At 39.3% G+C, this 27,278-nt stretch overlaps 1 protein-coding gene across 1 annotated transcript in view; it reads right to left on the bottom strand.

Moving 5' to 3' along the window:
- tmem178bb (transmembrane protein 178Bb) overlaps nt 1-27,278 on the bottom strand; it is a 58,609-nt gene that overhangs the window by 9,848 nt on the left and 21,483 nt on the right. Inside the window, exon 3 of the mRNA XM_079454105.1 lies at nt 20,788-20,901. Within this exon, the coding sequence (XP_079310231.1) occupies nt 20,788-20,901 (114 nt within the window). The remainder of the gene's footprint in view (nt 1-20,787; nt 20,902-27,278) is intronic.

The following is a 27,278-nucleotide window of genomic DNA, read 5'->3' as shown; positions in this document are numbered from 1 at the left end:
AGGTGCTCGCAATTCCCAGAATGTAATAGGTCAAACTGATTCCAAAATCTATAAAAGCACATCATCAGTGTTTGTTTTTTAGCAGTCATTGAAATCAATGTGTGTGTTTTAGTTGCATTACTCTCCGCTGGGAAGGGAAGACATGTGTCACTGTATTTCTCTGTGTGGAACGGTCCCTGAAGGTAATAGAGCTTGATTTCATTACCTCGTGTCAACCGCCACTGGGGGGACAACAATTGCAAACAAAAATTAGATTATAGTAGACGGGGTGGGCGAAGCTGAGACAACGTCATACTTGTTTTCTATATGCTTGAGGCATTGCATACTACTCATACTATTTTTGCAGTACAGTATGCCGAATTGATCCTGAATGACGAATGCAAATTCTTTTGACCAAACATTTATATATGCAATATGTAATAGTGAGCTCTATGTGTCTCACAGTGCATTGTATTTGATTCGAATGTCCCATGTTACAAATGATCTGAAGTATATCAGCTGTAGACTCCTGTTGGAGAATCTTGTTAAAATAAAAATACTCAAATATTTTTGTAGATAATTGTTAGATATTTTATTTATTTAGAAATAAATAAATGTTTAATATTTATTTGTGTTATATTATGTAGTATGATAATATAATTTTTTATTATGACTTCATTTATTTATTTATAATTAAAGAGTAATTTTATATTATAAGAATACGTTTTTATTTATTTATACTATTATTTAATCTATTTCAAATTGTATCCCCTGTGTATTTCTATCAAAACCTGTCTTAACCTCAAACTAAATTTGAAGCTCATGGGCACAGTTCCAGCGCAATGGTTGATAGTTTCGACTGGCCGCCTCTTTCTAATCCCCAGTGGTTGAGAGTAACTGTCAATCCCGTGGGACCTGCCAATCCATTGTTGTAAAAGAGCGTGTCAGTGATAGGGGATATAGGCTACAGGTCGAGAGAGGTTCGAGATGGACACGGCAATGTCAATAAGAGCTCACATAGGGATCCGCCATGTGAGTTCTTGACCGACAGACAACTGCCACTTCAGTCAAGCAGTAATCCGGTGGCAGAATCGGTTGTCAATCAACAGCATTGCCGTACCGAGCGGAAGTCAACATGTCCTTGTGGATGAAAGGCTCCTGAATATTTTGTCAGATAGCTGGTGACAGTAAATACAATGTTAATTGGTTGGCCAAATAAGATGTCCAGCATACTTTTGAACACATTACAGCTAAAGGCAACTATCTAAAGTCAAAAGCCAAATGTATTTATGTAGCACTGTTTATACACAACAGCTGCATCTGATCAATGTGCTATACAGTATAATGTTATAAAAACATATTCCATGAACTTGTATTTATATATTTTATGTGTGTCTCCTTGTGCCTTTGCTAGATAAAACCATGTACAAAAACGGAAAGTGACGGCTGGAGAGAAGTGAACAAGGACCTCATATTGGGACGCAGACTCGGAACGCCCAGCAGCATGATATGTCACAGCAGCCATGAAGCCACGACCCAAGCAGGTTTCTTTTTTTGGTTTCGTTCAAATAAAAGTGCACCAGAACCATTTTCTATGCACCATGTTGACACGTGACATGCGGATTATCAATTTCAGTTGGGTGCCTCCTCTGCCATTTATCTTTAGCAATGCCAAACTAACACAATCAGTCCCCACATTCAAACTCAAATACTGCTAAAAATGTATAGGGTTAATGCACTCAATGTCATTTTAGATAAGAGCCTCTATTCATGAATGTAGGTTGAAATTTAGTTATGAAAAAGTTGGTTAGATTTGTGCTCCAGAAAACTTCCTTTTAGTCTCAGAGATAAAGATGCTCTGCTTGTTCATAGATGAAGAACTGCCCATGCAAATGTGTGCACGCTGGCCGAGAGCTTTGAAAAATCAAGGATTAAATCTCACAGACCAGAAGGTCAAACTGAACAACCACAGACATGCTGTTCTGGAGAGCACTGGAACACGATCCATCTCAATCCATATCTCTGCTGTCATAAGGCTCGTATACGGTCACCACTAAAATAATAGCCATAACATTTCTGTCTGGACATAAAATAAAGTTATTTTTGACCTCAGGACTTTGAATCGCATAAAAGAGGAACGTAATGCATGTAAATGCAGAACGTTCATGTGTGATTAGATGAGCAACCCTTGTGAATGAATCCCACCAATCATCATTCCCACAGAAAATAAGATTGAAAGAGCCGGAGATGAAAAAATTTGAAATGTTTTTAATGAAGTGTCAAGGTTGAGCGGTTTTATGGAGTCGTGTGCATCTGCAGCGCTGCTGATGGCGGGGGCCTGATGACAGTTTATCATGCGCCGCAGCCCCTCACGCTACATCAATAACGTGTCGATGTGACGCCGCATAAAGGCTTCAGCGAGAGAGCTTTTCTTCTCTCATCACGAGCACCGACGGGTGTTGCGCAACGAGGAAAGACATGCTGTAACGCAGCACTTTTTTTTGCACCGGACCTTTTCTGACATGACATTCTTTGTGCGCCGGGTGCTTTCAACACCACTTCATAAATCGTCCTGGGCTGCTTTAAAAGCAACATCTGGAGCATCAACATTTTATTCCCGTCACATGGAGTGTGGTTTTTGAGTGTGATGCACCACGTCACACAGCACAAACATGCTGTATATTTAAAAAGGCAAAACTCTTCTAGGGTGAACTGAATGGTGGAGATGGTTTACACTTCAGATTTTTGTTTTGAGAGTATCATTTGTTGGTCGCTTTAGATCAAATCTTCTAAAGGAATAAGTGTAAATATAAACGACTAGGATAAATGTCACAATAGGCTATAATTTATAAAGTTACTAATCCTGCAATCCTAACGTTTGCCTCTATATCGCCATCTCTGATTTAAACGTAAAATTGCATCTTACCCCTCTTTATTGGTCTAGTGCAAAATTGGTGTCGCCTGTCCTTCCTGACCAGTAGATGCTGAGTGAATAAAAGAAGTCAACTGTCAATCTGTCTTTTTCCTGCAGTCATCAAAAAGTCAACTGCAGGGGACAGGACAGGCAACGGGGCCGCGATTTGATGTGACAGCCGCTTGATGTTGCTTATGCAGATATGAAAGCTTCTCCACTTTCTCATGTTCAGGGCTACGTGCCGCAACACAAACAACAGCAAACGTGTTAGCCGCTAGGGGTTTAAAGGCAAAGATATCCTGGTCAATCACCTCTTTTTCTCTTTACTGCCACTCACTCCTGTTGTCTCCCGTGGCGACGGGCTAGCAGGCTGCATCTCTTTTTGTTTCGTGTCAGGATAATGGGACGAGGCGTTTGTGTGCAGCTGTGAAGTGGACCGGTGCATGTGCGCTCGCACGTTGCGGTGGATTTGCATTCTGAGCATCGGGATTAGCCGTGAGAAAATGACTGGAGGAAAAAAACACAGCTGACAGAGAGATGCTAATATGCACGTTTTAAAAAAAGCCTAAACCAAATCTTTCTATTTGGCAACAAATGCTTGAGTAGAAGTGTAATAGTGTTAAATGGTGCACTTTTAAAACAGCTGGGGCGCCAAAATGGCATGTTTTATGTTTGTCTTTGTAGAAAAAATGTGTAAAATTACATTTCTTTTTCACTGGTGTTTACTTTTCTGCCTTCATCAACTTCAGAATTTGTAAATGTTTTAATTTATTTCAGTTCTTGCCCAGTGTTGCCTCCAGGCAATTATTATTTTTCAACTTTATTTGCCTTTAGGAATAAGAAAATCTAATAATTTCAACGTTCTGGTCATAATCTATGCAGACGAGTCTGAAGTCATAAGAATCAACGTAGGCTTTTATTAACATTGTCTCGTCTAATCCGAGAGGAAAGACACAGATCATTGGTTTACAGTCGTGAAATATGGCGGTCTCCTGGGTTCTTACCATCTGCGGTGTTTCCTTGCCTGTGCACTCATTCAGACATGAAATCTAAGCACCACGCTTAGATTTAAATCCTGTTGTCGGCATTCATATTGTGCAAAAGCTTGTTTCACTAGCTAGTCTTGTGTGTTGTTTGAAATGGCTATGCATCATGCGATTGGCAATCTGCGTTTTCTAATCGTTTTTGAGTAATTGTTAGATTAAGTGTCTGCGAGATATCCAAACATGCAGCGTGACATTTAACACAATGTGTCAAGCTGTCAATGCAGAAAGCAAGCGGGTGAAAAACTAAATGCAAAAAAGTTCAATGCTTTGACACCACGCTTTATCTGTCATTCCTAAAAAAGACTCTGTAAATAATTAAGCTGAGGGTCCAAAGGAGGATCTGTCTTGTGATGTGTTTGGATGGTTTGGTCTCTCCAGCCTTCAGCAGAATGACCAAAGCCCACAGGTCAAAGACAGCAGAGAGACAGGAGGAGGGGGAGATGGGGCAGCTTTTACAAACTTGCGTTTGTTCCGTCCAAATTAGCATGGCGACGGGGTTTCTGCGCGCACAGTGTGGCTGTTGACCCATTGAGGGGAACTTGGTTGAGAGCCTTATGGATTTCTGTACTCGCAGCTGTCAGGTGGCTAGTCTGCTTTCTTGTGTGATCTTTGAATTCAGTCAATTGAAGATGCATTCTTAAAGATGATGTAATGCTTAAGGTTGACTTTCTTGGTTATGTTTAAGTATTGGATGAAATACAAAACTGGTACAGGCTGTCCCCGGGTGAGTACATTTACCGTTAAACGAAATGTTTAAAGCTGACTCTTTACCACCTCTCTGGATCACTTTTACGATCATTTACCATCAGTCTTGTTTAGCTGAAATTACTCAAATAAATGCAAAGTCTGCTGACAATATAATTAGCCATCTGGTGAAGGGACGGCCACTACATGTGAGGGCTTTTGTCCCCTCGATCACCCATCAACCCATCTCATTTTCCAATTTCTATTAACTAGTGTCCCATGAGCACTTGACAGTTTACTATTTACCATAGACCCACACGTCTTATTGAGGTCAATGATACTGAGTACATTAACTTATTAGGCTTTACAAATGGATCCAAATTAATTACGTTTTGTGAAACAGATAAAGTGAGACAAAGTCACAGATGCGGTCTCTACCAGCTCTCCTATGCTATAGGATTTGCAGTGTACAGAAGGTCAGCTCACTTGAAGAATGAGTTAGTGATCTGCACACACATGTGATGACAAATTATAAGTGAACAAAAGAAAGAAAGAAAACAATAATAATTGAATGCATTCATCTTTAATAATAATTAGTTTGAATATTTTGGTAAATTTTTTATTCTGCTTATGTCCATACTCAAATACATGAATTAAAAATATGTAAATGTTTATTTAAATCATATATATTATTATATTTAATATATCATATTTATCTAATAATAATGTAATTGTTTTCTTCAACTATACCTACAGAATTGTTAGTTATTTTTAATAAATGTATTATTTTCATATCCTCAAATCCATGCATTACTGAAAAACATTAAGTAACTCTTTGTAACCTGACGTTGAGGAGCTGTGGCTTGCTGTTATTCTTTGCGCTGATGCGCAGGGGGCAGCGTCACTCTGCTTGTCACATGTCACAACAGAAGCGCGAGACTCTGACATCGGTGCGACATGATTTGTCACCAACAGCGCAGGTGTAAAAACCCACCAGTGTCCCGTGACGAGCCCGTTGTGACAGAACGTACCTCAACCCTTCACAGTGATCCGCCTGGAAATGGGTGGCATCTCCTAGAGCTAGTGTTTCCCAAGTTTTATCGCTTTATACATCTAGTCACTTAACATTATCATTAACATGATTAGTCTTTTTTAACAACAATAAAATCAATACCACGGTGCAGTGATTCATGATTTGTAATCTATTGACGGGCCTGAAATTTGCAATTTCTGTTTTTCTATTTTCAAATAATTGTTCATTTGTTTTTTTAGACATGCATGTGGAGATTGGGTCAAAAAAGGCATGCGTTAGAAAAACACATAAACAGACACGCACCTGTTTTAAAGTTTTTCAGAAAACTGAAGCCAGAACTCAAACGACTGCGTTGCTATCAGTAAAGGAAAAGCAACATCCAAAAAACAGTTTGCAACGCTGACCTTGGGCATTTCAGACTGTCCCTGGACTGCATGCGGAGGGCTGATAAGACACCAACCGCCGATGCTCCACCAGCCACGAGCAACGGCAGGCGCTGAGAATATTTCCATCTCAGAGGGAAAACCGATGATGAAGCTGTAAGACTTCTCAACCAGATTTGCGGGTGGAGCCAGGTGGCCCTGTTCTACTGAAACGACTTTGTTCAGCGTCTCGCTATTTTAACGTGAAAACCTTTTCTTATCTTTGGTTCACTTCAGTGACTTCATGCTTTTATCAACCTCTGGCAGGATTTAGGGTTTCTAGCTGCCCTTTAGCTTTCCCATTCATCTCAATCAAAGTATATCAGACCTCCTTGAGTATACTCATTTTAAAAATATGATATTTGCTCACGTATATTTATATCATCGTTTTTGTATAATCACCTGAGCTGAAATGACATCACTGACGCTGTCATATGACATCATGATATTCTGTCACTGCTAATTGGCACTTGACTGATATCAAACACAGCAAAAGACAAAAGAAGAATTTAACTGCTAATCAAATAAATACATGTCACAGGCAAAACATCGCAGTTATACATGTGCAATAATAAATTATTGCAATTCATTTGTTAAAAATACATTTGAAAAAATCATTTTTATAATAATAATTTAATAAAGTGACCTACTTGTCAGTAACCATAACCGAAATGTGTTCTCTGCATTTAACCCATCCAGTGAGTAGGGAACACTGCAAGTCGTGAACACACACACCCGGAGCAGTGGGTAGCTATCACTGCAGCGCCTGGGGGGCAAACGGGGATCCTATAGCCTTGCTCAAGGGCACTTCAGTCTACTTGCTGGCCCTGAGAATCGAACCGTTGACCTTCAGGTTTGTGATTTGACTAAACAGTGCTATACATACAACGACTATGATCAGACAGACAATTATTATTTTATATAAGATTTGCAATAGTACCAGATATTAAATATGTTCATAGTTAAACAGTTTTCATTTGTATATGTACTTTTATATTTTTATATATAATTTGTTAAAAGAAATCTTATTTCAAGCATTTTCACATTTTACATATTTTTATTTCTCTGTATAGAATTTTTCTGTATATTCCAAATTGTAAGAGCTTGTTAAATCGAGTAAAATAAAAAATAAATTCATAATCTCTTTTTAAAGATTGTCAATGGAGAAAAATGCCTTTTGGTTATTATTAAGGATTAGCATCTATCGGTCAAACCAGGACCCCTCAAACAGTGTATATATGTTAATATCTGAATGTCCAAATGTGTTCGCTTTTGAATTCATCTGGGAATGAACATGTAGGTCAAAAGCCTGAAGGGGCTGACGTCTGTGGCATCTGCGTTTTTTTTTTGTTCGGAGTGCTCTTCAAGCTTTACGGTACAGATTCCCCAGGAGGGATGATCCTATAGTCTTCATGCAGCCTTGTGTTTATTGTGAGTTGATGGGTGAATGCAGACATGCCTTTTTCATGTTCTCCATAGCCTTGGGAATCTCCTTCATCTAGCCAACGTAAAAAATGTGAAACATGGATGCTTTGAGTATAATCTCGAGTCTCTGTGGCCTAAATCAAGACGTCATAATCCCTAATCCACACACAGCTTCCTGCAAAATATGAGGGCAAACAATACAGCGGTCTTTGTGACTCATGTAGTCCAACAGTTTTGTACAAACGAAATGCTGGAAGCACAAATGTGTTAAAATGTGTGTTACATTTGTTTACATTGCCCTCAAAAACCTCTTAAAATCATTCAGTGGAGTGCAGAAGCATCCCTCATACACAATTTTTAAACCTCTGTTGTTTTGAAGCACCAAAGATTTGACAGCCGCTCAATTCAATGTTGGAACGTCTTCTGTTTTGAAACTGGAATCTCGTAGGATTTAAGTACAGACTGGTACAATTGCATCATAGTCTGTGGTCTGTTGTAAACCTTTCATCTTGAGTCGTCTGTCTGTCTGTCTGTTTTTGAGTGACCTATATACGGTTTTAGCGGATGCACACTCCTGGCTCAAAGTTAACTTCCGGTCTTTGAAATTTTATGTAAGATTATTTTTTAATAATCTAATGGCAGCTGAAACTTGCTAGTGAAGACGTGTCAAGTCGCCGCGTCCTTCTTTATCCAGCTCTATCATCTGTCCAGCTCTATCATCAGTTTTTGTCAGGTCTCGGCATGGACTGCGTCCTGCCAGCTCTGGGGACCTTGGAACAATGAGACTGGCTGAGAGTAGAAGTGTTCTTGGTTCCGGTTGATCTAACTAGTGCAGCCTAAACCTTTGCAATACTTATATTATGATAGTGTAGTGTATGCAAGATTAAAAAGATGCGTCTTTAGTCTAGATTTAAACTGACAGAGTGTGTCTGCCTCCCGGACAGTGCGGGGAAGACCGTTTAGGCGCTAGATAGGAAAATGATCTACCACCTGCACTTGATTTAGAAATTCTAGGTATTACCAACTGACCGTACGCCTGAGAGCTTAGTGCACTTGGAAGACTGTAATACAAGAGATGTTCACTCAATTAGTGAGTAACTAAACCATGTAGGGCTTTATAGGCAATAAGCAAGATTATTTAAGTAAATGCGATGCTTTATAGGTAATCAGTGCAAGGTTGACAGGGCCAGGCTGGTATGCTCACACTTTTTTGCACGTGTGAGAACTCGAGCTGCCGCAATTTGGACCAGTTGGAGTTTTAGAAATGAGCCTGCAGGACAACCACCTAATAGTGCATGACAGTAGTCTAGTCTTGTCATAAATGACTTCGTCATATGCTGTCACCATCAGATGCAGAGTAGTTAAGATATATTTTTAAGATGGAAAAAAGCTATTTTACATGTATTGGGATGATCTTCAACATTATAACTTTGAGACAATTCGGGCAGATTATCAAGAAACTTTGGTAGTTGAAGTTATTGTTCTACCACATTTGTAACAGAAGTTTGATTTGCAGCCATAGGCCAGTGAAGCAAGCATGATACCAGATAATGATCCGAAATGTGTTCGCTCTGCTGAAGGATTTTAACGTCGTCCACGTTTATACCGTGAGACAATATTAAATCTAAAGTATGATTACGAAGGTGAGTGGGTCGTGAAACATGTTGTTTAACACCCATGGAGTTAAGATTGTCTTTAAAAGCCATTCCTAAAGCATCTGTATCGTGTAACATCACTGTAAGGTTACATTTAAATTGCAACTCAATCTTTTGTGATGGGAAATAAAATTCCAGAGCCATATCAGATAATGTTCAGGTAAAGGGGCTGAATAACCTTAAGACTGAAACCCTAGAGTCGCCTCTAATAGGCAATAGTAATTATAAAACAAGAAATACTAAACCCCAGTATGCCCATCGCAGCAGAAAATTTACAAACATAAATCATCATTGTACAGGCACTTAAGCAGCGCGGATTATTGAAATGTAGCTAAATGAAATCTTTGTGAAACAACACTGTGCATGTTCATTTTTAGCAGCATCTATGTCACATGCGATTATGACACCAATTGCTCCCAGGCAAAAGGTTGTTGAATTTTAATGAGCATTAATGTCAGATTAAGTAGGGTGTTGAAGTGGGTGTTTTGCACCCGTTTAAACCTTTCAACACAGTGGTGTGTCTCCAGCAGGCGTGTGCTTGAGACCGGATTCGATGCAATATCAGTGAAGCGTTAGGAAACAAAGTGGTGTGAAATACAATGTGGCAGCCAGTTACGGCAGTGCAAACCACCGCCCCTTCTTTTAAATCCAAATTACTTTGGGATTTGCCAGGCAGTGCACAGAGAAGTCTGTGTGCAATGTGGCTAACCAGATTATTGGAACACTTTATGGGGAAGATGGTGCCGGGAGTATGATGTTGGTGTTGCAGAGGGCATTAAGTGAGTGTGTCAGCACTGAACGTTGTTTTAAAATGAGACGGGAAGGGAATTTATGTTAAGCTTTATGAGCATTGCAGAAACTTGTTTGCTCCACTAAGTGAGCCCTGAATGCTAAGGATCATATTTGTCAAAGATGTTTTATTTTATGTAGGCCTTTTGGCACTGTGTATAATATAGAGATGCCCGGAATGATGTGGGAACTGTATCGGGAAATGTTGCAAGCCGAATTCGAACCAGCACTGCCCATTTGTGCACCACGGTTCGCTTTAAATCTATAAGCTTGTTTCCATTGAACAGTTAAAAGGAATACTCATCGTATGCTTATATAAGTGACATATACGTAAAGAATTAATCTCAAGAGTTTATTTTCACACCAGCCGCCTGCTGATGTAATTTAAGTGGATAGAAGCAGGCTGATCGTTCAGAAGAACTCACAGACAAGTGCAATACTTTATTGACAAAGATGATCGATTAGAGAGATGGCCACAGTAGGATCACAACAATTACCATCGAATATTTCACAGCCTGTGTCAAATTTCACCAAAGGGTTCCTTTAAAGCGCCACACAATGCGTTCCCCCAGCTGCATTTATCTCAAGAATGGAGCGCTCGGCGTTTGAGCTCGGCTCAAATGTTCACGTTTACAGCTTTTTAGATTGTTTCTGGTAATTGCTATGATAGCGTAATGACCCTCATCTCTGCTGTTTGATATATTCCCAAAACCCCGGCCTTGTACTGTAATTGGCCTTATAGCATTAAAACACAGCACCAGCACTTGTTTTTGGTCATACATTTTAAAGAGACGGTACCCATAAATAAAAAAATCTGTCACATCTGTATAAATGTCTTTGTTCTGATGAAAACAGAGGAAGATTAATTGGGAGAATGCTTGTAGGTGCTAACCAAACAGTCTTTGGCCACCTTTGACTACCACAGTGCGAAATTGACAAGTCCCCTAAAACCTTTTGCTTTCCTACATTCTTCAAAATATCTAATGTGTTCAAAAGAAAACATAGATGTATGCAATCTCTGAAATTAATAATATTTGTTTAAAACAACAAATTCTCATGTTGATTTTGTGTTAAATAAATAAATTGGAAAGGGAACAAAAGGTTGAGTTCAAAATGACACAAAATGTGTAGTATGTAACTACACACAGAGATGTGTTCAGTTAAGGACAGATTGTGTTGTTTGTTTTATAAAGTATATACTGTATTAATAAAAAATATATTAATGATGAAGAAAGATATATTCCAGATCTATCCACATATTGCAATTGAACTGCAGGTATGTTCAATAAAAAATAATGTTACTGATTTATTCATGAAAGTTATAAAGCGATGTGAAAGATTGCTAATAATATTTAATAACTTATAAATATTAATAACTTTTAACAGCAGGGTTTGTGCAGGAAAGTAAAGTTTTAAAAAAGCACTATATTTGATTAATGACATCTATGAAACTGCCATTAGTATTCAGTAGCCTGCAGACATTTCTGTTTGCTGTGTTTGGCTAGTACAGTAATGTTTGTATATCTTCTCTCTAATGTCTAAAGAGAGCAAGCGGTGCAGGGGATGCTGAGCCAACACATGGCATTCCTCCAGCTTTATTTAACTTGGGCAGTTTCAGGCGGTATACACAAATACACAAACGCTCATTCGGTTTGCTCAGAAAGGAACAGGAATAGTCCTGGAATATTCAGATTAAACTCAACATTACCAATGAATTTGCGGCAAATTTACACATAATATGATGGAGACTTCTTGCTGTCTGGTCTTCACAGGACGGCAGATGGATGTATTATTAATGTCACACTTATAAAATCATGATTTAGTCTTTACATTGCCGCTAACTTATGTGTTAGAACGGCACTTGATCAATGTCAGGCTTCAAGGGGACCAAAAGGGGAGTTGATGCTTGGCTTAGACGATAGACCATCAATCTAATTACAGACGGTGAATCTGTTTGCATTAAATATTCAGTTTATACTCCAGATGAAAACACCTCACAGATGTTGAGCGAAGTCTTGTTGCTCATGTTCTCGACTCGTCGAGGTAACTATTTAATCACAGTACGCCATTTATTACGATCAGTTACATTATTCTGGTTTATTGTGCTTTTTTAATGAAAAGCAAGTGCGTTAGAAAGTTGAATCTGTTAGATGTTTGTTTTATTAAGTTCCGAAAGGATATTTTATGTGATATTAATTATATACATGTACTTTAGTGCAAAAAGCTTTCTCAGTGCAGTGCTAAATAAAAACATCATTTTTATGATCCTCTGATTTAAAACTATAATAAACCTCTGGAATGTAAATTCATTGAAGGGGAGGAGTTAATGGCTCTGCCCTGTCCAAGCCGTATAACATGCATCATTTAAGATGGAGAGTCATTACAGGAAGGAAGTGCGTTTTCAGACTTTTACTAAAGATTATGAGGGCACACACATTTGTAAAAGAGAATGACCCACATGCACTCTTGAATGATTAATTCATAGTAACTCATGGTTAGTGATGTGTTGATTCAGGCAGACGTCTTAGCTTCAGGCAAAGAAGCTTTTACTTCTGAGAGCCTGTAACGCTGTGCTCTCTAAGAGTCTCTGCTTGGCAATGAGAACCTCAATGTAAATTCAAAGTATGTCTTTGCTGTCCAAGGAAGTGACTGCATAAGGAACGTGTGACGATCGGATTCCAGGGCTAGTTTGTCATTATCGTGACTACACGCGGAGAAAAAGTTCCTCGCTCAGCCCCTGAGGCAAAGCTGATGAGAATGAAGCTATTTTTGAGGCTGAGAGGAAAAGCTCGTGCATAGCGAAAAGAGGGATTATCCGCACGGACAAATATAGAGATGTATCAGGTGGATTAACGACAGCGATTATGCCGAAAATGTTGTGCCAGGCGCCGTGATTCGATGAGACATTGGAGTTCGTGTTTTCTTTTAACAATAAACTCTATTTTAGTTTACTTGACGCATTTGTTCCTTTAAGTCAATATCATGTAACGCGTAAGATGTTGAAACTACACTGAGATGCTTCATTACAAGAAAAGATGTCAATGAATTTCAATCAGGGTATTAACGCTCGGCACCTTCATCTCAATTTATGCCATTATTCCAACTATTTTTAGGTCAGACATCACAGGAATATGGTAAAACGATATTTTCTCAGGCTTGAATGCTGAATGTTGAATTTTCAGATGTGTCATTTGTTGAGGGTCCGTTGGATCGTTTGTCATTAAAGCTTCTCTCAGTGAAGCGCTTGATGAACTGAGAGCCACAGCTACAGTCCAACAGTTCAAGTAATCCAGAAGAGTCTCTACGGATGCCATCACCCACAGCAACAGAAAGCCCCGTTGCTCTCTTGCGGGGCAGACAGTCAGACTCAGTTATGGCGTCCCTCGCTTTTTAATTGGCTACAGTCCTCTGGTCTCATGTGCGTGCTGGTCTATAGGACATAGGGTACTCCGAAAAGAACAGAAAGCAAAAAGTGGTGTAAAGAAACCAAAGCCAGACCACTTTAGGTGTCGCGAATGTGAACAGTGTAGAAGAACTCTGTTCGTTTAAGATACACACTTTGTAGATATGGATTCAGAAGAGCACAGAAATGCTTGACTGACTATATTGAAGCTGCAGTATGTTACTTTTGGCTCTATGTCGCCATCTCTGTTTGGAACATCAAAGTGCAGCTTCAAATTCATTTTAATAATAATGATTATCATTGTTGCTATCAATAGTAATCACATTAATATTAAAATATAAGGATATTACTGTGGTGAGGAAGGCGGGACGAGAGCCGTGACGCGGGGCCGGTGGCGTGAGTGCTAAGTGCAAGCAGCTGTGCGCGCACCGGTCCCGCATCTTATCACGGAGGAGATTGGGAGCTTAAATGGATGTTCGGCAGGACTGTTGACGAGAGAGGACCGGGCCCGAAACTGTGTTTAGTTTGTGTATGTTTTATGGCCGGCAGTCTACCGTGAGGTGGCTGTCGGTCAGTTACTTCAGTGTTTATTGTTTATTTAATTAAAGTTTTATTGTTTGAATGTTCGCCGGTTCCCGCCTCCTTCCTTCCCATCTAACGAACTTTATTACAATTACTTTACAAGGATATATACAATTTTATGTGCTTTTATATGGCCCTGTTTAAGGGATTGTCCATCCAAATACAAAAAATATTTGATCACTAACTCACTCTCATGTCATTCCAAACCTGTTTGACTTTCTTCTGCAGAACACGGAAAAACAACTTTTAACCCCATTGATCAAACCACAGAGAGTTTTCTCAAAATACCGTCTGTTGTGTTGCAAAGAAGAAAGGAAGTCATACAGCTTTGGAATGACATCAAGGTGAGTTAATGATAAAATATTTTTTGTGTTTGGATGAACTATCACTTTAAACTTACTTGCATTCATATTTAGAGAAAACTTGAAACAGTATTTGGTTGTTTACAGTTGGAGTGTATACATACAAGTGTTAAACATGCAAAAATCTGAACTACGTGTGAAATATGAACCACGCGTGAAAACACCTATTGTATACTCAAAACTGACAGTTCTGCGATCTCAAGTATAGACTTTTGAAGGAATAAGATATTCAAGGATGTTCTTTTTGTTTGAATTTCAAAAACATGTTGAAAGCAAAGAAGCACATGACCGTGAAGGAGGTGGGTTTAAATGTTTGACCTTCACAGCGTACTCTTACAATACAGAGAAAGAGAATCAGACTGGCCCTGCGGTGACTGCATGTTTTCATCCTGTCACGTTTTCCGCCACAGGCCTTCGTGATGAATTCCTGGCCTAATTTAATCCCCAAATACACTGAAGCTTAGAGAGACCAAAGAGGGAGAGATGCTTGATACTGTCTGACCCAAAACAAATATAGTTTGAAAGCGCTGTAATCTGGGCTGAAATTCCAACTGAGAACAGCTTTCTTGTTTACGGAGGTATGCTATGCCATGGTTTGGCCAAAAATTCTTCCATCATTTACTCACCCGCATGTCGTTTCAAACCTGTATGACTTTCTTTCTTATGCAGAACTCAAAAGAAGATATAATTTACTTCTGTTGTATGAACACAAAACCTCAGAGACATTTCTCAAAATATCTTCTTTTGTGTTACAGGTTTTCTTTAACAGACCAAAATAGGTTGTTCTTTCGATAACATATTTCACTAAGCTATTGTTCTTAAATCTAACGTCTCAATGGTTTGGCACTGTGGGTGCAGTAAACCTGCAGTGGTAGGTAGTTTTCCTCCCATCCAAGCTCAGAGATCAAAGTAAGCCACTGATTCGTAGCCACTGGGCAACGTCTGCTTGGACATCCACATACTAATCACTGGGCGTCTGACAGATAAGAGCCCTTCTGGGCACAGTGGCAGCGCAGCCAAACCCAACAGGACTCTAGCTAATAACTCCCCCGCAAGCGATCGTGTAAAGTCTATCGATCTACAGCTGCAAGCTTTGCCTAGCAGTTCTTAATTTCGTACTTCTTGTTTATTTGAAGTCTGTTGATTGTATTTCCCTTGATCAATCATCGACAAATAAGTGGTTGTCAGTGTTGCCCGGTTGCTTTTTCATTGTCTGCTAAGTAGAAATGGTGCAGCCGCTAAAACTAGCAAGAAAAAAAATGCACAACTTGTAATTAATAGCAAAGGGATTGCAAACTGAGATTTCTCTGTTTGTTAATTTGAACAAATTTGTCTTGCCGGTGATGAAAAGAAACCACATTGTTTTGTTTCGGCTTATATAATTACAAATACAAAAAGACCAGCAGCTTTTTTTATTTGTGCAGACATGGTTATCTGGCACAGAAAGGATTACTTGGTGTAAAGACGGATTTTAATTATGTGAATATTTAACAGTGAGTGTTTGGCGCCTGATAATACAACATTTATTTAGCACTTTATCACACCGTGTCGTCAATGGCTGATGATTGTTGTCAGTTTCCATCTATAGAACCAAATGCGTGTCTCTACAAGCCAACGTTTGAACTTTTCCTGTTCTCATTAGCTTAATGTTTATTGTTCCCTGTCATGTGGAAATGGTGTCTCCAAAAACTGAGAACTTATCAAGTGTGCTTCATTTAGTTGTTCATCATTTTTGTCCGTACAATCTTTGTGAAGGACGGATGGTTGTGTGCCAGCTTATTCTTACAGTTAAAGTCCCTGTGAACCGGAAGTTGGGATTGTTTTTACTTCCGTATTTTGACGCATTTCCGAGTGAAATGGAATCTCTAATGAGAGAAATAGTGTGCGTGGCTTTCGTCTTTCTCTGCCATTTGATTGGATGTATAAAAACAGCCTTTGCAGCATAAACGTTGTTTAAGATAAGTCATTACAGGAAGACTTTTACTAAAGATTATGAGGGCACACATTTTTAAAAGAGAATGGCTATTTAAAGATAAGCTATTTACAATATAAACTGCAATATTTCATGAAAAAACGGGAATTTACTTTTTTTTCACTGGGACTTTAAACGCCAAGATTTATTTTGCATTAGTCATAAGCATGTTAGTGCAATGATGTAATTGATTCCTGATAGATAAGCTCAAGCTCTGCCCTAAATTGTGTTGTAAAGAAAATTATGAATGCTGTTTATGTTGCTGATAAAGCACATGTGATTAAATGTTCTGTTGTTAATAAAAGAAAGCGGTCCCTCAGCTTTTGAAGGAAAATGTAACGATCATAGATGTCAAAATGCCAAATCATAGTTGAGAGATTTCTCCAGTGCTTCTCCACCGTCCTCTCCCTGCGAGCGATGCTGGGTGTGCTCTAATGGCTTCCTTGTTAATGTCAGGCCCAGATGGTTTGCATGATGAGACCATTTCCACTTTCAATTTATTACTGCCTAGACATATGGAACAACTAAATCAGTACAAAGACAACACTAAGTGTTGTGTGGATACAAAAAAGTGGAATCTTAAGTATAAAATGTCTGAATTTTGACATTGTATTCGTAGAATATAGTTGAAATGTAAGTACAGTACAGATACAAATTGCTCTTTACTACCTTAATAGTATCTGATTATAACAATGACAGTTAATTACTCTTAACAATTCATTTCCTCTGTGCATCTGACTCTGGGGTAAAGACTAAATTACAGCCTTGAAGGTTAGTATGTCATTAAAGATCCTGTTTTTAGGAGGATCCCGAGACGACAACAACAATCAAGCTATCAAAACCTCCGTTTTGTGTAAGTAACAACTTAGCCACTTTAAATACTATTTAAAGGAACAGTTCACCCAAACAATTTAAGCACTCTGATGGCGTTCTAAACTATTTTTTAATTCTTTCACGGGATGCGATAATACAACAATGCATTAAAGGTCCAGTGGTGAGGTTGCGAATTGCAACCAAAGACACACTCCGCCCCTCCCTTTCCAAGCACTACGACAGCTCTCAGAGGACAAAGATGTCGATGCGTTTTTGCTTCTTTGCCGAAGGAGAAAACGTATTCACGAATCGCACTCTGTAGAGCAATTTGTCCATTTAGGGCCACTGTAGAAACAACATGGCAAATTCCATGTACCGTAAGGGGAACCGCGCTGTATGTAGATATACATTTCTCATTGTAAGGTAATAAAACATAACGCTTCATTATGTAAGGTCTTTATACACTTCTGAAGACATAGTTATGTATATTATATTGCATTCCTGTCATAAAACCCTCCAAAAAATGACACGAAATTCTCTTACCCCATGGTTGAGTCTTTGTAGTCCCTTAATCACTATGCAGTCTCTGAGATGAGCACACTAAGATTCGCAAGATCATAATTCGCTTCTTTGGGCACCTTGACGCATCACAGCAGATTATTTCCTGTCATGTTCGTTGACAGCTTCCTGCTGCTAGTTTTGCCGCTTTCTTTTGATGTTACAAAATCCCTAAGCTGCTGAAGTCACTGAACCAAACTGCCTTGATCCAAAGACGGAACGCCCAAAAGCGTGTTCATGAAATATCCTTTCCATAGCTTTAAACAAGTAATTTTGCCTCCTGTTTGGCTTTGATAGCCAGCATAATAGAAGCAATGTCTTGATTTGTGATTTTCTTGCTGGTGTAGCCGTTTTCCAGGCGTCTGACTGACAGGTACAAATGAGTGTTGTGGATATCCCACAACCTTGTGAAGTTTTGCTGATGTCACTCGCGAGCAGATAAGCATTATGAACGCGGGGGAAATGTTCGAACCTGCCTTTGTTCAATTTCACACTCTATGAAAAGTCACGTCTGGGATCTCGCCCGAATGAAACACGAGAAAAAACAACGGAGCACACACTCAAATGATTCTAGGCGTCGATACGAAACACAAGCTTTGATCTGCCCTTGCTTGCAGACGGTTCATGTATCAGGATTTAGAAGTTCAATGTATCTCAGATATATTTCTGAATGTCATTCAAGTAATTTACTCATCAGTCTCTTGTAATGGAGAGTTTTTGATCTTTTGACCTCCAGAATTAATGTCACTCAATAAGGTCAAAGCTTTCGAAAGCTGTGCTCTCTATTTATTTTATCTTTGTTTACCTCTATTTTGTATGTCTTTTTGCTCTCTCACGCCGGGACAGGACCCATCCATCATGCCCAATTGGTTTGTTTGGATGAGAAATGAAACAGCTGTGCAGGCAGTTATAAGAACATTAAACATCTCAGTCTGAAATTAGCCTAACTGAGAGAGTGACCTTCCACGGCGGGCACGATCACATCTTTCTCTACAGCAGAAGCCACGGCATTGCCAACTTGATAAACACGGAAGATTCTCACAAAAGAACCATAAAAACTATTCAATATTGAGATCATGGCAATTTTGGGCTTGTTGTATTGCAAAGAGCGGTAATAATCATAATACATTACACTGATATAGCCCTTTTCTGGGCACTAAAAGCGCTTTACAGTGGAGGGGGGAATCTCCTCATTCACCACCAATGTGCATCATCCACCTGGATGATGCGACGGCAGCCATATTGCACTAGAACACCCACAACACACCAGCTTATTGGTGGAGAAGAGACCGAGTTACAAAGCCTATTGGTACATATGGGGATGATTAGGAGGCCATGATGTATTTAGGCGTATGGGCGAATTTTGCCAGGATGCCAGGGTTACACCCCTACTCTTATTCGAAGGACATCCTCTGATTTTTAATGACCACAGAGAGTCAGGACCTCGGTTTAACATCTCATTCGATTGACAGACCTTTTTGACAGTATAGTGTCCCCATCACTATATTGGGGCTTTAGGACCCACACAGACCACAGGGTAAGCACCCCCTGCGGGTCACACTAACACCTCTTTCAGCAGCAACCTAGTTTTCCCAGCAGTTCTCCCATCCAGGTACTAAACCAGGCTCAGCCCTGCTAAGCTCCAGTGGGAAACCAGTTTTGGGCTACAGGGTGATATGGTAAGACGGTTTGTGACTATTAAAGCTGCAGTCTGTATTTTTTTGGGGTTAGAAAATACACTCAATTAAATTATTGAGCAATCACATAAAACTCAAGTGTTCAAAACTGTCACCTTACTTTACCCCAATTCCCGAAATTAAGCCTTTAAAATACATTTAAAATAGTCACCTGCAGTTTTGTATTATACACAGATGGCAATAGAGGCAATAAACTGCAGCTTTAAAATAAGTCAAACAGATAACAATTCATATGTTGCTTGAAAATATGTATCAAAAATATGTATCAACTTTTAAATGGTTGTCCATGTAAAATGTATTGTGTTTCTGCACAATTCTGTTGTTAGAGCATCAAACAGCAGAAGCAAACTGAACCCTCGCTGACCATCGGAGCTTTGCCCCGTCCAAATAAAAAGGTACGTGCCGAGTTGGCCAACCTTGCAGAATCCTGACACCCAGGTGAACCAGGTACAGCTATCAAGCACAAAATAGAAACTGAGAACTGCTTCCTGCCAGCGAGCCCATCTTCTATCTGTTGCACCTGACTGCACTGAGAAGGTCTGTCTCTCCCTTACTGTGTCATTTACGCATCTCTGGTTTTATAACCCCTCCATCTCAGAACTGAAGACCACGAGGAAAGCGAGAGGCATACCTGGTGGGTTTTTGGGTTAAAGGAGAGGTGTCTCTCCAGTCACCTGATACATTCTGATCCATCTGCCTCAGTGGAGTGTGACTGCATGGCAGTTTGATGGCAATCTCATCCAATAAAAGGACTCCGGACAAGCAGATACTCTCAAGATATAGTGCCCTACGTGTACCGTAGATTTACAGACTCACCTTCTCGTGTACATTTTCAAAACTAGTAAAAATTGGCATCAAGTTTTTTGCTGTTAGCCAGGAGGGGAATCTCATCTGTTGTGCGGCCATGTTTGGGCACGTTGGAAATAGTTTGTGAACAGTTTTGTGAATAACTTTGCTGAACTTTCTACACAGTACTACTGGAACATTTTCCAAGATAGCCTGCTGAAGGCAAATCTCAGCCTTAGAACTAGTTCTCCACCATTATTGCATAAAAACACCTTCATAATTTCCATTTTCTGTGGTAGGCAGGGAGGAGACCACGTAAAACTGGGTTTAACAAGCCATATCTGACTTTGAGATATGTACCCTACTTACTCTCTTTACAAAGCAACAACAAAACACCTCATCTTTACACAGTTTCATGCCTTCCAAATCTAGCATGATCTTATGTGCAGTGATTATTATGTGTGGTAGAGGGCGTCTCTTAAAACCAGAATATACACAGAGTTCTACCATAAATGTAATCATCAAATAGATTTGTTTCCTGTTTTCTTGGAGCTAGAATGGAAGAGGATTGCACTTGCAGCGTCACAGACATTGGTTCGATTCCCACTGTACACACTTACAAAATGTGGAAAAAATGGAAATGATAAAAGGGTCAAAGGTTACTCACGCAAAGAGTGCCACTCATCCTGGCGAATGGTCTTGGTGATGTTGTACGAGAGATTCTTGGGTATTGCGGTTGAAGAGTAGTGGTACTTGATATAGGAGCATCTTGTAATAGAACCTGTAAGGAAAGAGGACAGAAACGTTAGCGGGCGTGCAAAATATAAATCTGAACAGTGATTTACTAAATCAAATGTCCATAGTATTGCTGATGGATGTGATGAAATGCTCTCAGTTTGTTTTTATTGACAAGGAGGTAAATGATAGAGCAGAATCACTCTGTATTGGCTTTGGTCCAGTTTTATAGATCTTCTATATATATTCTGTCTTCATTTTTATGTGTACGTCAGTCTGAACACATCTCTGTGAGATTTTGATTTCATCGTGCTGTGTTCCACAAGATACAACTTTTTCAACAAAACTATTGATTTTTTTAAAACTATTTTGTGTGTCTCGTAGCTTCACATCGCCAATTTAACATTTAAAATGTTTTTTGAGGCTTTACAGTCAACTCGTACAGGAATTCTTGCAGCTTTAGGGAGAGAGACGCAGTGCTTTCTGACAGAAAAATATTCGATTTGGGAGCTTTGCGAAGCGCCTTTTAGAATTACATCGCCTTTAGTATGGGGCCTGGGCCTTTTAGACAGTCAGACGAAGTTCTCACATTTCTAGAGGATGCACACGCACAGATCCCCAGGGTAAATGTCCACTGGTAAAGATAAGGATAAATATTTCAGTGTTCGGTACATGCCAGCGATCCTGTCTGTGCTATTGTCCAAGATATAATTTCCTGTTGATGATAGAAAAGAAAGATAGAAAATGGCAGCCTCTTTTCATTCTGAACGAATGATTATAGCCCCAGCGTTTGGCCTGGTCCTCTATTATCTCATTCTTCCACAAACTACTAGACCAGCTAAAATCAATGTTGTGTTACCAGGGCACTTCCAATGCCACATTGATTAAAAAATCATTAGCGCCACGGATTGGAAACGGATGCGCTGAAGTATTTGAGGACATTCTATACTTTATGGCTGCTATAATATTGAATTTCCTTTATATACCGTATACGAGGATCTTATATAGGACAAATGTACATAGAGTATATGGAGTGCTATAGGATGCGTATACAGTGTTGTTATGTGATTTTATTTATATAAACCAAATATAGTTGAATTCACAATTTCTAGATCATTGGTCCAAACGAATCTCTCCACAGTTACAGTGTTGTTTTCTTTTAACATGGCTTGCTCCGTGTTCAACACCTCCAACATCTCTAGTTACACGGGCATTAAAACAGATCTTTCTTGGCCCTGCGCTTCCCTGTGGAGTTAAAGCTGATCGGGTCAGCGACCGGGTGTAAACCGAAACCATTCTTCTTCCAGACCGAACAGACAGCAGCGTTCCTGAGTATAGATTTTATTTGATGGCCGGCAAAGCCTGGGAGAGTTGAATGGATTTTAAATATGCCAGGAAAGGCTAAAGGCATCACGGACTAAAGCAGCTTGTAAAGTGTCACTCGGATGCTTCGGAGGTGTGACTAAAATAAAGAGCTGGTTCAGGCATAGCCAATTTACTTTGTATGTTGCGTGGTGGTGTTGTTTTTGGACTGTCGGGTTTGTGTCAGGTTGTTTAGATATGTCTTGCTGCAATCATGAACTGTTTTAAAGGTCCAGTGAATTAAATTTAGCAGCATCTAGTGGTGAGGTTGCAAATTGCAACCAACGGCTCACTATACTCCTAACTTTCCATGCACTACGGCGGCTGACACGGAACAAAGACGACTATTTTGTCAAAAGAGATTTACGTATTTACGAAACGCACTCTGCAGAGCAGTTTGTCCATTTAGGGCTTCTGCAGAAACAACATGGTGAATTCCATATAGGGGAACCGCAGTGTATGTAGATATAAATAGCTAATTTTAAGGTAATAAAAACATAATGATTCATTATGTAAGGTCTTTATAAATCTCTGTAGAGTCGTATAGTTATGTATATTATATTGGAATTCTGTCCAAGATCCTGCTAAATATCACACAGTGAACCTTTAATGCGGGCACTTTACATCGATTGGAGTTTTGATGTTCAAGATACTGAGTGCCAGTCAATGAAAAGTCATATGGCTCCCCTTGCGAGTTGTTTTGTTCGCTGACATCCTTCCTCACTTTTCTTTATGCGCTTTGCAACATTCTCAGATCATGCTAGAATAACAGTTTTATCAAAGAACTCTGTGCCCATCATGCTGTCATTAAAGCAAAAGGGACGTATTAACAGCGAGCTCAGATTTTTTAAATCCATGCATGTCTGTGTGTGTATGCGCATATCAAAACGTGTGCTAGTTCTTTACAGAGGACGTAGCAGACGCCCCCACTGTCTAGTTTCTTGCTCATTGTACCAATCTAAAGCCTGCAGACAGGGATTTGGCAAACTGCGAGAGTCTCTTACTTATTTATGAATTTCTGGCCTCTCTCGCTTTGCTTTAACCATCACGCATAGAGAAGAGACATTTTACAGTTCATTTTTTTCTTCAGAAGGGTGAATACAACAATATTTCTTTATCGCAAGGACATTTAAGCTGTTCGCTCTTAGATTAATCACTACCATTATCCACAGCTAATGCAGCTGCTCAGCCAAATTGAAAAACAGATAAATAACAAAAATAAACAAATGCATTTTAAATAATCCATTTGCAGCACAGTCAGAGCATTTCGCCAAACGAAGGGCAATAGAAAGCGTTATGAAATGAACAACGCTTTGAATTTCTCTGGAACGTTATTGTCTTTTCAATCCTTTCAGTTGTCTTTTTGTCAGTAATTCATGAGCCACCAGCTTCAGTTTTTCTTTTCCTCTGGCCAATACAAGTCTTCTAATGAGACAAACCCGTCTAAACAAAAGGTCCAATCCACAATATCGACAGCGGCAGAAGACAGACCGGCTCAACCTGTGGAAGTGCTTCATGTCAATAAGGTGACCGATTACAAATACAGCGGCCTGATTTCTGACATGCACTCTTGTGTCCAATTACATGTGTCCGGTGTTCTCATTTCATGTGACCTGGATCAATGCAGTGCTGTGTGGTGTAACATACAGGAACATCTCAACTGGCCACCACTGACTTCCATTGTATGGACACAAAAACACTGAGAGTGGTGTCTACATTTTTTTACCTAAAAAAGTCACAAAATACAATGCTGGATTAACGTAGACCAATCTGTCAGGAAGTATTTTGCATCATTCCATCTGCCAGAAGCGTAGCATGTACTGTATATACACAACTGCACAGAACCGAGGGCTGTATCTATTCTAGTGATATAGTTGTTTACTAAGCGGTAACGCAGTTGTGGAGGCGAGAATGATCAGCTGGTGAAGCTGATGTGAAGCTTTTAATATTTATTTCCATTAATCATAAACTCCCCCCCACCTCTATGAGCCTGCAGCCGAGCCGTTGCCATGTGGTGCGATTCCCTCTTGTTCAATGGGATGTATTAGTCATCATTATGTTGTTCTTGTTGTTTCACTGTTTGGGTCAAACACATTGCTGAGGCGGGGAAAATGATGGCTAGATTTGGTTTGCTTTACATGCCTGCGATAATCAAAGTTTTCTTTGGATTATATGATATACTGTATAACGCAAGGTTGTGGGTTCGATCCCAGGGGATTGAAGATACCTATGTAAAAATGTATAGGACAATGCAATGTAAGTCGCTTTGGATAAATGTAATGTACCCAGCAGTGTCGTACTTGTGCCGTCGTACTAAATATCGGCCAAAATGGAGAGTTGTTTTATTCATTAATGCACCGCCAATTAAAATCAAATCAAAAACTTTTTTTTCGGACTTGCCTCTGAGAAGCATTGTATTTCAAAGCACACTGTGCCCATGCAGACATTTGTGACACGGTTAAAGATTAACAAATGCCATCATATAAGTTCTTCATCAAAGCCGGAGTAAGCTCCGCTTCTCGATAACAGTACCAAAGCGCCGTTATCCTCTAGCTGACTCATATTGTTTGACCCAGCACTCCACAATCTAATTATAAATGTGCCTCATAGTGATCTGTGTCCTTATGATGTAGATAAGGGATTGTGATGGAGACAGAAAGAGGCTTTTGGCATAACTCTGCCTATGAGTCAATATTCAGCTTAGGTCCGCTGTGGGTTGTCACCCGCGTGCATATGGGCATCAAACATTCCTGTCATTTAGTGGCGTGGGGTACAATCTGTTTTTTCTTGCGCCCCCAGGGTCCGATGGCTGACATAAATGCATGCGTGGCTTTCGGTTGTGAGCAATGCTGGAACAGCAGCTTGCTAATGGCTGTGTATAACCAAGCTAGTTCCCATTTCTTTTATTAATTGCAATCCCCTCGAACTGTTTATGTGTGGGCTAAGCAGCCCAACGCTTGTTCATCATCTGGACCAGGAAATTACTGTAAATGAATCTGCAGTTAAAGTGTATTAAAGGAAGTATGGAAATTGGTTTGTATTTATTGGAACAGTATAATAATATATAAACGTGAAAATTGTGTATTTGTTTTTGCAATAAATAGAGAATTATTAAGTAGCAACATAAAAAAATAAGTCTTTATAAATGAATAACAATAATAACAATAATTATAATAATAATAATGGCAATATAAATGGTAACAGTAGTATTAATAATTATTAATATTATGAATAATAATTAAAATTATATTTTCTCTAGTCTCATACTCTGTTATTTAAGATTTGTATTTTTAAATAATACAATGTTAAATAAATATATTTAATTAGTAATAAATAAAACATCTAGTAACTGCTACAACAATTTTAAATTTAATAGGTAATAATTTCAAGGATGTGTTATAACATGAATTATTTATTAAAAGTCTGTATGTGTTTTACACATCTTACAACTTTCCTCTTTTTCGTGAGTTCTTTTTCATGTAAAGTACAATGTTGTAAAACATTGCAAGCAACAAAAGCTCATAGTTCAAAGCCAAAAAGGTTTTTGTTGAGGACAAAATGATACAAATATGTCTGTTTTTGTGTCCATCATGTTTATTTTATCAGGTCTGGCATACTGCTGGCAGAGACTGACATATGTAACAGCTATGGTGCGGTACGCAGCCTGGCCTCATTATTTGGTGACCCACATTGCAGTCCATCCTTCCCCGAACCCAAGCCATGCTGGATTAGCAGTCGAGATTCACCAGTTAAGTGGATGACGGTTATGTATTCACTGACCCAGGTGGTGTTTCATTGTCTTCATAATTACAACTCAGTCAAACAGAGATGGGATTCAGATCAGCCAGAGGCTGCAGGGAAATGCATGTCTAGGTATTACAAGCGAAGCAGAACTTATTCAGAGATGCTCTATACGCTGAGCATGTCATTATGATGCATGTAATAAAGAATTTGTTTTGTCAATGCTAAGATTTATTGAGGCCGATCCTGTTTACCAGCCAAGTCTGGCTTGGCATAGATGATCCTTCTCACATATATATATATATATATATATATATATATATATATATATATATATGAGTACATGTATTTATTTTCTAACTTTATACTCATACACCACTGTACTCTTAAAGGGGTCATATAGCGTGAATACGTGTTTTTCTTTGGTGTGTTATAAGTTGCCCATTCATGTATTAGACACGTAAATTGCAAAAATGTAAGTGTCAGAAAACAAAAGATGCATTCTTCCTAAAAGTGAATGCTCAACCAGTACTGCCTGTAACCACACCCCCACAAATCTGCGTCAGTTCGTGGTACGATTTGACTAGGAACGCCCAAATGTATACACAAGTGAGGTGGGCCTTCCTGTCAGTACAATTGCTTTGGAACCCAAACATGGAAGAGGCGTTACATTTCCATTACACGATTGGAGTTTTTGACCAATCACTACACAGTGGTTAACTGGCCAATCGTAGCACACCTTGCTTTTCAGAGCGATGAGCTTTGTAAACAATCTGCATGTTTCAGAGAGGCCGGGCAAAGAGGAAATACAATCATGCACAGTATGTGGAAAATACTGTGTTTTTAAACCTTAAATCATGTTTACACAATGCATTACATCGAAAAAAAATTATAATATTTGTTTTAGCCGTGTCAATTGACCTATTTAATGTTCAATTTTGCTATAGAAGTTTCCTCAGAAAACACTGTGTGGTTTGCCTTTTGGAAGTGATGCTCAGAATATTGACCCTTGTTTGCTGTGGCTCTGAACATCTGTGGATCGTGTCGAGAGATTTACACTCTGCCCTGTCTTAGAAGACCCATGGAGGCTTCCCTCGGGAGAAGCTTGTCTCTTGTAATTCTCCAGAATCAGTATGTTCATGATAGAAGCCCTCAAGCGCCACTGTGTTCAAATATGAAGATGGATGTACCCGGGCTGCTGTGTGGTCTGCATCATCCTTCTGTTCAAACTCGGTCTCACCCAAAGCCAGTGACAAAACGGTCTCCAACAATATGTTATCCATCGTCTTTGTAAGACAATTTTGAGGTATTTATTTGTGT

The sequence above is a fragment of the Barbatula barbatula genome (genome assembly GCF_947034865.1).
Source record: "Barbatula barbatula genome assembly, chromosome: 4".
Taxonomy (NCBI): Eukaryota; Metazoa; Chordata; class Actinopteri; order Cypriniformes; family Nemacheilidae; genus Barbatula; species Barbatula barbatula.
The sequence above is the reverse complement of the archived record's forward strand: the minus strand, read 5'-3'. Positions and strand labels throughout refer to the sequence as shown.